The sequence below is a fragment of the Tinamus guttatus genome, unplaced genomic scaffold (genome assembly GCF_059628265.1).
Source record: "Tinamus guttatus ecotype Peru unplaced genomic scaffold, ASM5962826v1 Tinamus_guttatus_pri_ptg000050l, whole genome shotgun sequence".
Classification (NCBI taxonomy): Eukaryota; Metazoa; Chordata; class Aves; order Tinamiformes; family Tinamidae; genus Tinamus; species Tinamus guttatus.
Genome location: NW_028288584.1, coordinates 461983 through 480495, shown reverse-complemented (window position 1 = coordinate 480495; position 18513 = coordinate 461983). Strand labels below are relative to the sequence as shown.

Sequence of the window (18513 nt, the reverse complement as noted above, 5' to 3'; positions counted from 1 at the left end):
ACAAGAGTAAACAAAAGCAGACTGAATGTAGCATGGGCAGAATCGCAGACAGCTACAACAGAGGTAATTGTTCTGCCTAAATTAACATCAATGAACCCCTCTGTGCTCTCTGCACACACGTGGGAGTGCGAAAGGTTGGATCATGGGGATAAAGGGCTGAGGAAAGGGGATGGGAGAGAAGTCCTCTGAGCTTCTACTTTGCCATCGTCAGAGAAAATCTGCTCTTATTTATTTATTTATTAAAGGGTGCAATTGGGTCCCACTGCTTTTGTCCTGCTTTGGTGGGTGCCCTCAGCCCCCCGAGAGCAGTAGCTGCTGGAGGCCGTCACCGCCGCGCTGAGCTCCAGCCGGCGGACCAGGATTTTGTCAGGAAATTCCACATGAGTATAAATACATTTCTGTAGCAACCTCTGGGCTCCCTGCCTGCTGATGTGTCAGGAATACGCATTCCCTCTAAGGCCAAGGAAAGCGTGCTTCAGACTTAATTTCCTGAGAGCAAAGCGCGGCTGCGCTCGACGGATCAGTATCCGGATGGATATCCGGATCGTGGATCGGTAAGTGAGACCCTCGGGCGGAGGAGAAGTGAGGTGCAACTGACAGACCCTGCTAGGCCTGGGGGTAACCTGAGAAAAGGGAGGGAGCACGGTGGGGAACCAGCCTTTGCTGCTGTTTTAGTGTATTAAATAACATATTTATTGCCTTTTTTTTTCCCCCTTATTAATAATGTCCAGCAGAGACATGTTTTGAACACTGAGGTGAATGCCTCACTGTTCACTGTAGGTGAACAGAGGAAACGTAGTTGTTGTGCTTAAAGCTGCCCAGTTGGAATATTGCTTATAGACTTTCAATTCTAGGCCACTGCTTTTACCTATTTAAAGTGTGCATGAAGAATTATTTCTAATACTTCATAAATTCTCCAGTTATCACTTTTTTTTTCTTTTTCAGCTTTTTGAAGGAAATCAGTTCATCAGTCCCAGTTACTTTGCAGTATAGAGCAAAAGCATTTTATTGTTTTTGGAAAACACAAATTGCTTTTTTTTTTTTTAAACATTCAGAAGGCAGCACACATCTTATCTCATAAGAGGAATCAGTACAAGATTAATGTGATGGTGGGTAGGAGGGAACAGTTCCTGGTGCTTGAAATATCAGATTGAATATGCAGTATAAACCATTTCCCTTATTGAAGTAAGCCTGTGGCAAAATAAGGTGTTTCCAGGGCTCATAAATACAAATATTTGTAGAATCATTCTTGCAGAAGACAATTCCTTCACTTTTCCGCCCTGTGCACAGCCGTGAGATGAAACTCTAAATCAATTTTAATATTCCATGGCAGGATTATATCCTAGGAGTCCCAGTTCTTTCTTGACCGTTACTCCTGTTACAATAGCCCCATGCATCTGCACCTCCTCAGAGGTTTATAGGCAGAGGAAAGTAATGGCTTAGTACATTCGCAGGTTTTGTGTCTGTGATTCAGGCCCTCCTGGGTGGAAGGGAAAAGCTTGTAGCTTTTGCTTGAGTTTCTGCAGGCAACGCTGCCACATGGCCGTGGCCACAGGACCTCGGAGCAGAGGCCTGGCTTGCATCCCTGCTGCTTTTGGGAGAGATGGAGATGGAGGGGACTGGGGCAAGAAGAGGAAAATGCGGAGGTTTGCTACTCTTCTGCTTTGATGCCCCGCTTTGCTGTCGTTTTGTGAAGCCGTAGAATCACAGAATTATTATTCCTGGAAAAGACCTTCAAGATGATCGAGCCCAACCCCTCAACATGGGCCTCTCAACACCGTATCTCTTGAATTCTGTCCTGCTGTGGTCTACAACACTGGTCTTCACACCTTGCTCTTCCTCATTCTTATTTTATTTTTACTTTCTTGGTAATCTTAACTGTGTTGAGGTTGAGAGATCCATGGGGTTGCTTGCTCCTGTGAAAGAGGGGCAGCATGTCCCTTCTCCATCTGCTGACCAGGGGCATTAGGACCTCCAGGGATTCTCCTAGATCTCCAGTTTCAGCTCCATGGTCACCTCCCACTTTCAAAGCTTTGTTGCTTTCGGCGGTCTCAGTTGGATCTCCATGGTCACTACCTGCCCGCTTGGGTGTTTTGAGTAACACTGTTCAGCTGTCTGAATTAGGGAAACGGCTGGAAGAAGTAAATATGATAGTGGAGTGCACTCCATGAAATACCCATCCTGTTTAAATAGAGTCTCTTGGAATGGTGTTTCCAGAGAGGAGGGCTTTGCCAGCTTGAAATTGGGCTGCTCAGGTCAGTAGGGAACACGCCTCCCAGGCTGAGAAAATACGTGATTTCTGTTTGCTGTATTTTATATCATTTTGCTAGCCCTGAGTTTGTCTGAATTGTGGAGAATCTTTAAGCCGAATGTTCTTCAAAGGTCAGAAACGTACCTGGACCTGATAACTGTGCATGTAGTAGGAATTTAAATGAAATTAATGTTTCAGAGAATGAAGGATAGCAACTCTTAAATAGGTAAATAGAGCAAAATGAAAGCAAAAAAAATGCACATTTGAAAAGAATAAATTACCATTTGGGGCTTGCCTTGCTGGCATCTCATTTTCAAAAATACCTGAACAGGACCTAGATGTCCTCAGTTTTGAGCCCAAGAGGAGAGAATGACTGTTGTCTCTCCTAGTTGTCCTTATAAATATATTATTTGTGTGAGCAAGAGGCCATCTCTTCTATGAGAAAATAATGTCCTTTTTGGGGGAGAATTGTCCTGGTCGAACAGCGGATGCCTTTCCTTAGGCCCTCTTCCCCAGCTGCGTGAAAGCTGAGGCAAGTTCCCTCTTACCCAGTTCATTTCTCCCCATAGAGAGAGGGGAGAGGGGTTCAGGAGGAGGGTTTGGGAAGGGGCAAGGGGATGACACTCATGTAGTGCAACTAAAAGCAACATTTGCTTCTGCCTTGCCTTGCCGTGGACCTGCTAGTCACACTGAGATCCATGTGCAGGCAGAGACTGACCTGTGCCATAGCAATTTATTTAGGTGGTCACTGTTTTTAGGAAGATTTCTCCCTAGAGGCGTCAATGTTGTGATAAGAGCAGCAGAAGCTCCCACCAGGCCTTCTCAGCATTCCCTTACTGCTGGTCAGGGCAGTTTGGAACAGACTAACAACTATATTCTTTCGCTTTTTCCACCCATGCCTGTTTCCTGCCAGCCTTGGTTTGATTTCCCCTGAGGTCTGTGAGTCAGAACCAGGGATGGGAGCAAAACACAGTAGCCTCTTAGTTTTGAGTTTTCGTGGTTAGCAGCTTTGAGGTGGCACATGCACAAGATGCCCCACCACAGACCTGCCCAAACAAAACCTGCTCCCAAAATGTGAGGGCAGTTCACAAGTAGAGTTTTATAGGTCTCAGCAAGGGAGCTGTCAAGAAAGCAAAGCGCATTTTGTGGGTTTTGATAAGAGGCTGTGTTGCCGTAGCTCTCTGCCTAACTTTTTGCTGGAATAAATAATAAGTGTTGGGCATGCTTATATGTAAAGTTCAGATATAAACTCACTAGGCAAGCTACAAAAGGTAGAGTTAAATACCAGTTGCTCCTCCCCTCCCTGTGAAATAAATAAATAAATAGTAAAAGCTAGCATCTCTTCTACAAGCTCAAGAAATGACGCTTCTGTGGTTTAGGAGTTAAATGTGGAGGAGCAGCGGCAGTAGGGCAGTAGGACACCCAGGCTGCTGCATTCATCTGATCCCTGGTGCCAGGGTGAGAATAGGCTTATTGCTTTATTAAAGTGCTAATCAACTGAGATTTTTTTCTGAGATTTTTTTTCTCTGTTATTTTTAACCATTATCAGCAAAGTTGCATGTTTGGGGATTACAATCCTCAACCTAAACTGCTAAATATTTAGATGCCGGATTTAAAAGTCAGCCATGCAATTGCTGTATTGATAGGTAAATTAAGAAAAGTAATAGTAACAAAAGTAGTATTGAGAGAGGTGAGAGGAGGAGAAAGGGAAAAGTATTGACTTCTGTGTTGTAAGGAACCCAGAAGGTCAGAACTCAGTTTTATCCCTTCTTTTCCTGCTCCAGATAACCTTTCAAGCTGAAGTTCATCGTACAAAAAATACTGCATTCAATTCCATTTATATGCCAGCTATTGCTTTTGTCTTTTTCCTCTGCAACATTCTTTATGAATTCTCTTATGCAATAACTCTGGAAAGAGACTCTGTTATTCATAATGTTATTTCAATGGAAAAGATTTTAGTGACAGTCAGACTGAAGATAAAAATGCCTTAGAGCAGATATCATAAGCAGATGGGGAAGGAAGGTATAAGATAAAGAGGACAGTATTTTTCACGTCACCTTAGACTTAGGTTCATAAATGTATTTTCAGTTGCTTCTCTTTGTTCTTTCTGGACCCTCTAAGGCACTTTAGCAATGAAGCTTTCTTTAGCTTGTGGAACCAGTACTCCACGCCTGTCCACATTTTTCTTATCTTACTCTCCCCTTTTCTGTCCCCTAAAACTCTTTTTTTTTTTTTTAGCACATCAGATAGATATTCTAATTCTTCCCCAGTTCTCCTGTTTAGGGATGGATTCTGGTAGCGCTGAATTGGTGTTTCAGTAAGTCGATGTTCTTGTGTAGTTCTTGTGTTGGATAGGATATAATTTAATGGAAGTTGGCCGGAAGGGAATGTTTGCACAGACCCAGTCGCAGCAGTGTAGCAAAAAAGGAACAGAATGGTGCGTTTTAAAAGTGCTGCTTGTGTCTAGTCAAGATTATCATGCAGTAAGGAGAGGGAAAAGAAGATTTTGCATACATTGTAGTGACGATAACACCATGAAGCCTCTGTGCTTTGCAGAGTATTTCACTTTGCAGATACTTGCCCTAAAGCCAGAGGTAACTTGGTCTCTCCTTGTGGTTGAAGACATGAGACAGCAAAATAGGAAAAAGTGCAACATTCGCATAAACAGAAGTGCAGGTATTTGTGCTTGGGTGCCTTCACATGTTGTGTTTCAGCGTAGCTTGCTGATGTGGTTTAGGATTGGCCTGAGGTATGGTGGAGAGGGGAGAAGAGCTCTTCCAATTTCGGCAGCGCCCATCATCAGCAAGAGGCAAGAAGCCTGGAAAGAGCCTCCTGCCCTTGCTGCTACTTCTGTGTGAGTCGAGTGAATGGGGTAGGAAGCTCTTGCTCACTTGATGTCTCAAAGCACCAAGATAGTCCCACGAAGGTACCAGCTGCTTAGTGATCACCCAGCCAAGCCTGGGTGGGAGTAAAGGTGGTTCATGCAGGACCTGAGGCCTCAAGGCAGAGAGAGACATGTTCTTATCAGGTGTTGCATTCATTTCCTTTGTGATTTTTTTTCTTTGTTTGTTCTGGAACCAACAAAACCATTTTTATTGCCTGAAAACAGCCATCCATTCTGCTTTGTTCCATGCTTACCAGGCACACCCAATTTGGCCTTTTCCCTGAGACTGGCAGAATGCAGGAGGACCTGCCACTGCTGCTGTGCTCTGCATCTCCGTTTTCTGTGGTTGTTGCTGTATTATTGTTGCTGATGCTGGATTGTTGCTGGAGGCTGACCCTTGTGTGTCTTCAGTAACAAGAAGTGACTGCGGAGATCAGCTCACAATCCAATCAATGCCAGGATTGTGTTGGTGGAGTGTTCAATGTATTGTTTCAGAGTTCAATGTATTGTTTTAGCGTTCAATGTGCTGTTTTAAGAAGTAGTATGCAGTCAGCTTTGTGCAGAGTCTCATGCCTGTGGAGTGGGTATGAACTGCGTCCTGACAGTGCTGCCGGCTTAAACTAAGGACCAAAAGGATTCCATTGTGAAGGCACTTGAGTGTCTGCAGGTGCTATGGAAATTCAGTAAGGGATTCCATGTCTCTTTCTTTTGTTGTTGTTGCTGGTTTTGTTTTTGTTTGTTTGTTTGTTTTGGGGGGGGGGTTCCTTTTTTAAAAAGAATATATATTTTTGGTGGTGTTTCTGCTAAGCAGTCTTAATACTACTTCATGAAGAAGAAAGTTATCTGAGATTCCAGTTTGGCCTTCGTGAGTTAACATGAGATTTGCATGTCCTCATAGTAGTACTGTGAATGTGTGATTTTATTGCTTCTTTTTAATAGATGCATTCATTTGTGAGTCCTGGGACTTTCCAGAGTATTCCTTTCTCCTTCTCCAATTCAACATTTAAAACACTATTGCCCAAGGGCAGTTTAGAGGAGCTGCCTGACTTCCCTGGTTTTGGGATGAGAGAACCTGGGATTTTGCCAGAAAGGAAGGCAAGGACTGAGACAAGCAGAGATCTTAGGAGAATGGATGAGCAGGAAAATTAGCAAAGCCCAGCATGAGGAGTGAGGATGTAACCAGATTTGGGGCTGGAATTATGGAATTTCAGAACTTGGTGAATGAAAGTAAATAAAAAAAGCTGTTGAGAAATCCAAGTGGGAAGAAAATCTTATTTTTTCTGCTTTTAAAAGAAAAGGGTCTGGAGACTGGAGAGGATGAGAGCAGGGGCAAAGCCAGGAGAGGGAGGGGAAGGGAGGCCCAGCATTGGGTGAGGAGATGCGGGATGCATAAAGGCAGCGCTGGAGCTGTGAATTTTGGGAGGAAAAGGACTAAGGAGAAAAGTACACTCTGCCTCGTTCAAGAAATAAAACAGACTTAGCCTGCGGCCACACCACAGCAAAGGACCATGTGCACATATGTTCTTAGAATATGGATCTGTACGTGTATTTTTGCCTTCGCCATGGTATTTAGACAGCTATTTCAGGCCGTCTATAAGTAAACACTGCAGCATACCAGCGCCCTGGTCTTCCAGCAGAAACATGAGGTCAGTGGGGTCAATGAGGACCGAGGTACCAATGTGCTCACGTCAGCCCCGCTGTTTTTACTGCCACCTTGATTTTTTTTTTCTGCTGATTTTTTCTCTAGTGATTTTTTTTTCTAAAATGTGCATTTTCCCCGAGCATCATCCCGCTTCCACACGCAGCTTGGGGTGCCCTGCGGCCAACAGCAGCATGCAGGGTCCCTGCGATGGGAACAGCTGTGCTGCTGTAAACAGGACTTGTCTCAAGTGCAGCCAAGGACACTGGAAAAACAGGAGCTTTTTTTTTCCCCGTAAACCTTTTCAGTGCAACATTAAGTCACTTCCTGCAGCAGCAATAAGGCGCCTTTCTGTCTTTTGAGGCTTGCTCTCCAACCTCGCCGCTGGGGAGCCAAGCAGAAAGCTGAATTTGCTTTCGGATGCTTCGCTGCCTGCTACGTCCCGTGCGGAGGGCAACGCGGATGCGGAGCTGCGCTTAGCCCGGTAGCTTCTGCCGCCGAATGCAAGCGCGTCTGCACGTACGAGCCGCTGCATCCCGGTGCCGGGACACGGAGCCGCTGCTTTTAAGGAGGAAGAGGGAGCGAGCGGCGCGGCGCAGGAAGCGGCGGGCGCTTGCGCTGGGAAGGATTAACCATTCCCGCGCTGCGGGAATGCGTGAGCGCGGGGAGCAGGAGGAGGAGAAGGCAGCGCTGCTGGGAGCGCGACCCGTTGGCAAGAGCGCAGCCTATGAGATGGTGCGCCCCGCTCGGCCGGGTTTGCGCAAACGTGGGCTTGTATTTCCTTATGGGGTGAAGAAGGAGAAAGTTGGGAGGCAGGGCTTCAGAGAGCGGGATGGCGACAGGGCAGGCTGGGGCGGGCACCGGAGACCGGCTCCTACGTGGCTGGAAAATGTGCAGTGCGGTGGCAGAGGCATGTAGCTAATTCAGGTAACCGGAAAACTGGCTTTTATTACTCCTGCTGCTGCTCAGATGTGCCCGTCTCCGCTAGTAACTCGCAGCAAGTTTTGTGCTGGGCTGGTGGCGTGTGCTCCTTTTCCTCCTTTCTTCTATTTATTTATTTTATTTTTCCCAAATGGGACAGGGGGAGCAGGTTACACAGCTCATGGATGTCCTGCCAGCAGAAGGCTGGCAGATTTGGTGGAGTTTTGTTTAGCTTGCGCTGCCGACACGCGAGTGCAGCGTCCGGGGGGGCGTTCGAGATCCCCTGACACCCGAGACGGCGGCTTCTCTTCTGGAGGTGGAATTCGAGACGTGGCTAGAAACAGGTCCAGCTGCATATTTTTAGTGTGTGGGTTTCGTGCAGGTTGGGAATATAAGAGACAGAGGTGCTGGTTGAGTGAATGCGATCCCAAAGACTGAGCTAGTGTTGCTGCTCTCAGAGAAGCAGTTTGCAAAGCAATAAAATAACTGTAGATCAGTGTAAAGTCTACTGGCATCGATAGCCTAAGGAGGAGGGTTTGAGCTTGGTGGCCTGTCTTAGTGCACCCTATGGAGAAGTCATTCTCCAGATGACTCACAGCAATGCGGTGTAATCTTTGTCTCTTTATTCATAAAGTTATCAGTGTGAGCACATGTATTTACACATAATGCATTCATATATATGCATATGTGCACATATAAATGTATGTATTTGCGTGTGTATATAAATATGCATGTGTGTGTATACATATATATATATATATACGTGTGTGTGTGTGTGTGTGCATCTTCCAGGACATGAAATTTTGAAATGCTGCTGGTTGGACAAATTAACTGGCGTTTTGAGCTAGAGGTAAATCATCAGAATAGTCTTTTTTCTTCTGGGCTGCAACAGCAGCTTCTGCTTAGTGATGTGCTGGGGGCACCTCTGTTTTTTACACTTGTGTTTCGGCATGTGTCCTGCTGAGATGCCATTTCTTTTCCGCACACTGATTATGTTTCTTTTCTTTGCAGAAAAAGAGGAAGCTGTTATAAATGGAGAAGATGAGAAAGAACAGAAAGATCCCTATTTTGTGGAAACGCCTTACGGCTACCAGTTAGACTTGGATTTTCTGAAGTACGTGGACGACATACAAAAGGGGAATACCATTAAGAAATTAAACATACAGAAGAAGAAGAAAACGATACCGGCCCCTGCAGGCACCAAGAACCCTGCTGGGCAGTACGGTGGCTGGACCTCCACCGAGTCCCTCTCCTCATCCAACAGTGATGAGAACAAGCAGTCGTGCGTGGCCTCAAGGAGTCAAGTAGCCCCATCCGTCGCAGTACGGCCATCCATTTCCTTCGAAGCATCTTCTTCCTACCTAAATATCCCCGAGAGCAAGCAGCTTCCTCCTCCCTCCCCCCAGCTTCCCCGGCACAACCTCCATGTGACAAAAACACTCATGGAAACACGGAGGCGTCTAGAGCAGGAGAGAATGATGCAGGTCACACCAGGAGAGGTCCGCCGGCCGCGGCTCTCCAGCTTTGGGGGCATGGGCTCGACGAGCTCGCTCCCCTCGTTCGTGGGGTCCAGTGGGTACAGTCACATGTCCCAGCAGCTTCAAAATGGGTATCAAGGTAATGGAGACTACGGGGGCTGCTTTGGCTCCTCGCTGGGCGGCTCCATCCGCCACAGCCCGATGAGCTCGGGAATATCCACGCCGGTGACCAACGTGAGCCCCGTGCATCTGCAGCACATCCGTGAGCAAATGGCGATTGCCCTGAAGCGTCTCAAGGAGCTCGAAGAGCAAGTCAAGACCATTCCTGTTCTCCAGGTCAAAATTTCGGTGTTACAGGAGGAGAAGAGGCACATGATGGCGGAGCTCAAAAGCCAGAGGAAACCCAGTCAAAATGAGGTGTTTGGTTTCAGAAAGCGGTCTTACAGCGCGGGCAATGCGGAGCAGTGGGAGCACCTCTCTCAGGTCAGGCGAGGGGGAGAGCTGTATATTGATTGCGAGGAGGACGTGGAGAGCATGGAGCAGAGCTCTCAGAGGATAGAGGAGTTCAGGCAGCTGACTGCTGAAATGCAGGCACTGGAGAAAAAAATCCAGGATACCAACTATGAAACTCCAGCAAATCTTAGGGTGAACAGAGAGAGCCTCACAAAGGAGAGCAGGTCTATTGCTGTAGGAGCTGATGAAAACATGAACGATGTGGTCATATACAACAGGTCTTTGAGGCAATACAGAGAAGTAGCGGTGGGAACAGAGAAAGAGATGAAGGAGTCTGGGGTTGGGGTAACAGAAGCCATGCTTGGCTTGTCTACAGAGGTTGAGAAGGAGATAGAGCTTCAGCAGCAGACCATAGAAGCTCTTAAGGAGAAGATCTATAGACTAGAAGTTCAGTTAAAGGAAACTACGCATGACAGGGAAATGACCAAACTGAAGCAGGAGCTGCAGGCAGCAGGAAATAGGAAAAAGGTGGATAAAGCCTTGATGGTTCAGCCGCTTGTCGTCAGCAGAATGGTGGAGGCTGTGGTGCAAACAAGAGACCAGATGGTGGGTGACCATGTGGACGTCGCTGATTCATCGGTGGGGAACCATCTCCAGGTGTGCAGCATTGGCACCTCCTGCAGGCCCGTTGTGCAGAGTGCTGCCGTGGGCCCCGAGGTGCTCATGAGTCGGTGGCTCGTGAAGGAGCGAGCTGAAGTGCGAGACCAGTGCACGGGCATGTCCGTGCAGATGTCCGACAAGAAGGTGGGTGCCAAGACGCCCGTCCGCGAGGCAGGCGTCAACACAGAGGAGCCCATGGACGACACGAGCTCCCGCGAGGCAGTGCGGGAGGCCAGGGAAGTGAGGTCGGTCGGCTGCGGGGATTGCTCAGTGGACGTGGTCGTGTGTGCCGCCACGGAGCGCGTGTCCCGCGAGACAGCCACCGAGGTGGTGCGCAGAGCGGAAGCCACCGTCATGGCCGTGCCTTGCACGGCCACGCGGCAGACCAGCGCGGCGGTGGAGATGGTGAACCAGGGCACCAGCACGGACGCGGCCTCGCTGTCTGACTGCGGCACCAACACCGTGCTGAGCAGCTATGACAAGCAGACCAACACGGCGAGCGTGGAGACGCGGACCGTGGCGGTGGGAGACGGACGGGTGAAGGACGTGAACGCCTCGGCCAAGACCCGCTCGGTTGGGGTGGGAACAGTGCTTTCCAGTGTCCCAGGCTTTGAAAAGCCCTCTGCAGTAAAGACCAAAGACTGCGGCGTGGGGCAGATAAGCATCAACGAGAACTACCTGGTTGGCCTTAAGATGAGAAGCATTGCGTGCGGGCCCCCTCCGCTGTCCGCCGTGCCGGCTGGCACCCGGAGCATTGGGGTTGGGGGTGAGGCAGTTGGTGAATCTGTGGGCACCCTCTTGGAAAGGCCCCTGCCTCCGCCGGAGCTGAGGATTGGCCTGGATCACTACATTGAGCGCGTGCAGAAGCTGCTGCAGGAACAGCAGATGCTGCTTGCAGAGAACTACAGCGAGTTGGCAGAAGCCTTTGGGGAGCCGCACTCCCAGATTGGATCCCTCAACTCGCAGCTTCTCAGCACGCTCACGTCCATCAACTCCGTCATGAAGTATGCCAGCACGGAGGAGCTGCGGAGCCTGGATCTGCAGAAGCAGGGCATGGACAGAAGCACCGCGTCAGGTAAGCCGGGTGCCCAAGTGTACATACATTGGTTGCCCTTCTTGGAAGTTTTTTGCTTGTCGGTCTAGAAGCAAGTGAGGAACCTTGTCTGATGAATGCAGCACGTGGTGCTGTTGCAGCAACATCCACCTGTATTCTGCCCAGTCCATCAAGGATAACTGGAAATGAAAGTGGGAAGGATATTCACCCCTGCATATTCCTCCAGAGCCTCTAATGGCCCTGATGAGGCCACTTGATCCCAATGAACGGTCAAGTATTTGATATGTGAGGGGTATGTAAAAGCATCCAGAGAGTCTGACCACCAGGCAAGATACACTTTTTACAACTTGAAGAGTATCTAATATCTGTGAGTTTAGGATTTTGTGCCACCTTTGAAGCTGGCCATTTCTTTTTAAATTGCAGTTAGTCAGATTTGACAGAGCTGTAAGTGGCGTTCCACTTCTGTGCCAAACTGCCTTGTTTTCCCAAGAGGTTGCTATTTCCCTTCTGTTTTCCTCGTTCTCTGCTCCTCGCAGCCGGGGAGTCATGGGGTGCTCTCCCCACTCCAGACACATTGGTTGCTTAATGATGGGCAGCTCCAGAGCACTTCACAGAAACCACAGCTTGCATCTTCTCCCTTCCCGTAAGTGTTTGAACTAATCCCTAATTATAGCCCCATATTTGAAAGGTGTAAGCTGTAATCATTGCTGGACGTTTTGATGACACTCAGCAAAGACAGAAATTGAGATTGAAATGCTTCCTCCATTTTACTTACTAATTTAAAAATCTAAATAATTAATTTGAGGGATTTCTTTTTATTCCCTGGGGTAAAACTGATGCTACATGATATTTACTCAAGATCTAGTTTCTAATTCAGCACCTATGATACAGATACATTTCCATAAGTTTTCCCCATTCCCTTTACCTCACCTCTGCCATAGTGTGGTAGGATAAAGCAGTCACTGCTAGTAATTACATAATGGTTTTCAATAAGCCAATAAATTATAACATATACATTTGACAATACTGTAGCTGGATTTACCTATAATATATTACAGAGAAAGGTTACGCTTTCAACTACCAGACATGCACCAAAAAATGGAAGCATTTATGAAGCAAACCAACGTTTTTAGGTTCCAATAGTAAAGCAGTAAGCAACATTTATGTTAGAAGTAAAGAAAAGATATGATATCCTATCTCTGTGCATGCATTGTGGTTATTATATATATATATAATATTACCTTTCTAGTATGCATTTTATGCTTTGGGCTTCTTGAAAATAGCGATGCAGTAATAATAACAGTATCCAGCAAACACTGAAAAGTGAGCTTAAAAGCAATGAGCCAAAATTTTCAGTAGCTGTAATTCCTTTCTCTGCTTTTATTGTACCATGTCAAATGCATAGGCTAGAGGCTTGAAAGTATTTAGACACATGTGGATCATATTTTACTAAAGATGTTCTTAAGTGGATTCAGATTTCACATTCTTGCCAAAATTATTTTGGAATAATTTGGTTTAGCATGTAATGTCATTATCTTTAGCAGTGGATAATAAGTGCAAAATCTCTTTATTTTTAGTTGCTGGTGAGGGTTACATGTTACAACTGGGTATGTCAGTTGAGCTCTGGTCTTAATACTTTAGACCCATGTAGCTTCCTACATCATCAGTGAAATTTCTTTCTGTTAGTTTTGAAAATATTCCTTTACTACACTTATCTGCTTGTTCTGCTATGTATTTCTGTGATTTTGCAAATCATGTCTTCCTTTTTGTTAAAAAGGCTCTCTCCCTTCTTGCTGATTAAAGCACCAATATAAACAAGCAGTTTTGCAAGTACCAGAACTAATAAAGCATTTTTTTACCATGAATTGGTATCTCATGATCGCTTGTGAGCTCTTATTAAGTATTTACTCACATTTGAGTCTCTTAGATATACCTTTCTTGGTGTCTCATGTGTTCCCTGAAGCAGCCTTTTTTTTCCAGGCATAGTTTCCTGGCCTGTTTTTTCTAAAACTTGTATAAAAATAAAAATTCTGCAGAGCTGAACTGTCAGTTACTGAAGGAAACATGATTTCACAAGCCTTGATTAGAAAAACAGGCTGAAAATAGAGGCAGAAACAGTTGGTTTCAGGTTAGCAACAGCAGTATCATCTTTAATATTTTATTTAAAGACCATTCTTAGCAAGCACCACTTAGAGGCAGGCCAGTTTAGTGCAGGAATATCTGAACTACGTCTGAGGCCAGTAGTGGGGGTCCTAGAAGAACAACTGCTCAGATCAGTTTGCTGTGTTTCAAAAGTTATTTGTCAGCACTGCTTCTGATACTTGAGTTAATACATCAGTCTAGGTGTCTTATGGCCGTGCAGACATACTCTTGGCTTTTGTTGATTTTATATATGTATATATTTGTGGCATTGTGAAGAATGGGATGTGTTACAGAGAGGTGCATCATCTCACAGTAGGTGTGAGTTTATGATAGCTCGTGGGTGGAAAGCCCAAGCACAGGATTAAGTTTAAACATGAAGCTTGAACCTTCCCAAGTCAGAACCTGAGTTTGAAATCTCGCTGATGCTGGAGCTTGCATTCATAGAATCAAGTAGACCTGTGAGATGATCCTAGAATTAGGGTCGAGTGGAATTAGCAATTGGCGATTGTGTGTTGCAAAATAAACACCCTTGCTTCCCTGACAAAGTACCTCATGTTTACTTACACATTGTGTTCCAGAAGCCCTAATAGCTTCAGGGAAATGAAACCTGCTTTCCATACAGGCCAATTTCCACTCTGCAAGTTGATTTTTAGCCAATATTGGAGCTTTGTCTGCCTTCAGCTGGACCCTGCCACTGTGGGAGACAAAGCTAGATGCCTCCTGGTCTTTATGCCTGTCAGTCTAGACACTGTACATGACAAGTGTATTCCTTTTATCCATCTTACTGTCACAGAATTCTTGAGGTGTTTTATAAAGTTACATTTGAATACATGTGTTTTGCAAAACATCAACTAGAGCCCTAGTGGAATATTTGTAGTCTTTGGTTACATATTCACAAAAATGTCCTACAGACCAATGCAATATACAGGCGAGGAGTTTGCTAGATTAGTAGTTACACACAACTCCTCTGTTCTTGCCCTGAAAAGTTTTCGGTGCATATTTGGCCTAAGAATGCATGATTATTGTGCCTTTGTGATCTTCAGAGTATCCGTTTTGCATTCACTTGTGGGAACAACACTGTCCAAAGAGCCCTGTGAAAGCATTGGACTAATCCTAGAACGTAACTTCTTGAAATAGACACTTGAGGGATTGAAAGGAAATGAGGAGCAAGTGGTGACAGGAAGCCTCACAGGAGAATATGATATGCCATCTGGTAAAAAGATCTCCTGAGGTTTTGAGCTGTCACGTTTGCCCAGAGCTGATGAGTCAGGCTGAGGGATGATGGAACTGGAGGGGGTATTATGGTGTGGGATGCCGTTGAGATGTCCGAAGCTGGTGCGCAGCAGCTGGTATTTTTGGCACTGCAGCAGTAGCATGGTTGTATTGCTCCCCGCCTTCACAGTATCAGCAGCAAGCAATTAGAGAGCTGTTTTCTCTTTACCAGGCTTCATTGTGTCAAAGTTTATAGTCTCTTTCTCAAAGATGGTTAGCATGCCCAAAGAGGCTGTGAAGTCTCCTTCTCCGGAGATCTTATCAGAGCCCTCAGCTTCAGCTCTGCAGCTCTTCTTGTAGATAGCATTTCATAACCACCAAGTTAATTTTCCCTAAAAATGGGCTTGTTTGTGGAATGAGCAGCATCCATCCTTCTCTCTGCTGGGAGAGGAGAAATGGCAGATGTGAAGCGTTTTGCATTGGTGAAAAACGGTCATGCAGATGGTCCCATCTGTGTGCCAGTTGAGTACTCATTTCTTCACATGTGGCCAACAGGAATTTCAAATAACACAACATCTCGTGTAGTATTTTTTTATATGGAAGGTGATACCTACTGACCTGCTGTTGTGGTGCTGGCAGTCACCACAGTAAGTGAAGTCCTCATGTCCCCATGTTATTTGAAAACTGTAGAGACCTTGTAGTAAGAGCTGAGAGTTAAACTGGATTTTCCATTTTATATACACTCAGAGGGGAAGTAAAGATCTGGTCTGTAATGGTTCTGTAAAGATCTGGGCTTAGCTGTTCTTATTCTAGTCCATCTCCATAGGCCTTTTTCAAGAGGTTTAACATACTTGCCCTGGTTATGTATTAACAGAAACTTATAATGAGATTTTGCAAGTCTCAGTTCCTGTGTTCAACAGGCAAATATAAACTTTCTTAATAAGGTGGTTGCTGTTTTTTTTCCAAGGAAGTGCTGGGTTATTTCAGCTATGATAAAGCATCAGCTGAGAATGATCAACTTCTCATAAACAAGGAAAAAGAAAGAAAATCTGTCATATGACCTTTCCTGCTGTGCATGGCATCATGAGATGCTTTGATCTGCCACTCATCAGCCAAATGAAGGATGGCCTTCACATAGCTGCAGACACAATTTTGCTGAAATAAGAGTATTTCGTAAATGAGCTGATTAGCTGCTTTGCAGAAATGTCATTTTTGCTTTCACTCTTACTATAGTCATCCTATTAAAAAGAGGATTTCTCCTGGAGCTGAATGGTATTGCTACATGGTCCCAAGTAAATTTGGCACTATCATTTTCTATCATTTAATCATTTTAATTAATAACTTGGTTTATATGGCTTCTTTGTTGTTGTTGTTTTGTTCTGAGTTTTTAAATTCACCATTTTATAGCCCTGAGTGGCTCAAAAGTACCCGCTAAGTGGAAATAACTGTTAGTCTTCTGAAGATAATGCTTCATATGGTGAAAGGGTTCATATCAATCTTTGAATATTTAAGCATAACATGTTTACTTATCGCTGCCTTTTTCTTTATTTTAGTAGAGTGGATTTGTCTCATGAACAGTCCTGATGTGTAGACCAGATGGAAAGTGTGTTAAAAAGATGCATTTATATAAAAATAACTTCTCAAGAAGAAAGCACCTTAACAAGATTTAATATCACTACAGACAACTAAATGTTCTTCAGCTGCCATGATTTCATAGGGAATTCAGTGCTATTGTGACAAATTCCTGTAGATAATGTGTAAGAGAAGAAATTCCTTAGTGCATATGCTCCAGACAACATGTATGTTCTATCTCGTGAACAGAAAATATATGAATTCCACTGCTGCCTTGGTCAGTGCAAGTATTTATTTGCACAACATGTTGACCAAGAGGTTAAAAATAAAATCCCTGTGTGGTTACTGCATAAGCTTGTGCCCTTTTTTTAGATAAAAGCCTGTGATGTTCCAGAGAGAGAGCCAGGGTCTCATCCCTGTGGTATTTAATTCCGCTGGCTTCGTTTGCGCTTCTCTTGATTTGCAAAAGTACTATCAAGCCAAGAGATTTTTATAGTCTGACTTGGATTTCCTTCCTTCAAACTAAATGAGCTTTTTCAAAAGCTGGAAAAAGATACACTTTTTATCATCATAAGCTCAGCACTGTCCCAAGAAAAAGCAAATACTGTTTAAGTTCTCTGAACTTGCTGTCTACGTGATTCAGTAGCATTTACACCGTCGTAAGGGGAGGGACAGCCTGCAGTTAGAAAGCATGTTAGCAGTAGGGGTGGGTGCATTTCTTGTCAGATAATTTGATGCTGGTGTATAGTATTCCTGCAGTCACTTTGGTTTAAACTGATGAGTTTTTCTTTTGAAATGGGCATGAATGATTTAGCAATAGAAACACCATCTGAAAAATTATAAACTGACACATCTGTTTCCTCAGATCGTCGGGATTAGTTGCTAAAGACACTTGAGGCACTTCTTTCCCCCTAGAATAGAATGCAGTAGATTTTGCGTGTGTGTGTCAGATCAGCTTAGGACTAAGGGCTTTTTTTAAATCGTTGTTGTTCTGTCAAAACACCTTATGAGTAGCAAACATTAACAACTCTGTTAAGAGAATGGGTGCACTGGCCAGTTTATGGACTGGAGCTGTTTTGGGGTGCTTGTCCTCCAAGCTTTACCTCGTGCTATCCTGTCAGGTCCTGGGGACTAGTCAGGACTCTTTCTGGCTCATTTTAAGGCATGTTTGCACCACACAATATATTTCGACGTTTGCACGGTGCAATATAGTGTGACACATGTCTGGTCTTTAGCTCCAGCCCCTGGAAAAGATGCGGGCTGGGAGGGCAGAGCAGCTGGACGTGGGTGGGGAAATGGGAAGGAAGCTGCACGGTGATAACTTTTGGAAAAATCAACTTTTACTATGTCCTGTCAAAGGAAGAAAGTCATAGGGGAAAAGAAGTTGGGTGTGAAGCAAGAGGGAGGAAGGCAGCCTGGCAAGAGCACTGGAAATATCAGCCCTGTTTCTTTTTTTTAAAGTAAAGTATTTGGAATTTACGTGAGTACAACACTTCACCGTCGTGTTCTGTACCACTCTTCTATTTGAAGAAGGAGGCTATGGCTTAATTCTTGATAAATGCAAGGGGAGGAAAAAATGTTGAGAGGCAGCTGTAACTGAAGCAAGTTTTGAAACAAAAAAAGTGTGGGTTTTTTTTTTTTTTGGTAATAAAACTCATATTTTTAGAGCAGCCATAATAGCACAGCTGGAAGAACTCCTGGGAAACATGTAAAAATCTGTGTGTGATTAGTATTGCTATTTAAAAACACAAAGGGGAAAAAATAAAGGAATGTCAGCAAATTAGCTGCGTAACTAAGCAAAGTGTCTAAGTTTCACGAATAGTGGAATACTAGCAAAAAATAATGATTCCTGAAAAGTTCCTGCCTTCATGGAAAATGTTACTTCTTTTATTAAAAAAAAAAAAAAGGAAAAAAAAAAGAAAAAAGTTACTCTTCCTGAAGAAGGAATGAGCGCTCTCCCCAATGTCTGAATGTTTTTCAAGCATCTCCCTAAAGAGCAATTCAATGAGCCTGCCCTTAATCAGGGTGGCACCAGTTGCAGTCCGGTCCTGCCTGTACTGAAAGAGAAGGAAAGGATATTCCTTCCATGCCCTTTTGAAGCTGCTGTCTTTATAGCTTTTTCCTTGTATTGTGCATTCTCATGGAAAGGGAAACTCAGGACTGTTTGTTAGTTTCTGGGAGTGATCACACTTTCTTATTTTTTTTCGGTCTCCTGGATTTTCAGAACAGGGCAGTATGAAGTGCTTC

The 18513-nt window shown here is 44.9% G+C and overlaps 1 protein-coding gene across 2 annotated transcripts in view; it reads left to right on the top strand.

The window, feature by feature from the left end:
• Positions 1–18513, top strand: part of KANK1 (KN motif and ankyrin repeat domains 1) — a 101196-nt gene that overhangs the window by 69318 nt on the left and 13365 nt on the right. For both annotated transcript variants that reach the window (XM_088539849.1, XM_088539848.1), the window contains one exon: positions 8707–11361. In XM_088539849.1, the coding sequence (XP_088395975.1) occupies positions 8707–11361 (2655 nt within the window). The remainder of the gene's footprint in view (positions 1–8706; positions 11362–18513) is intronic.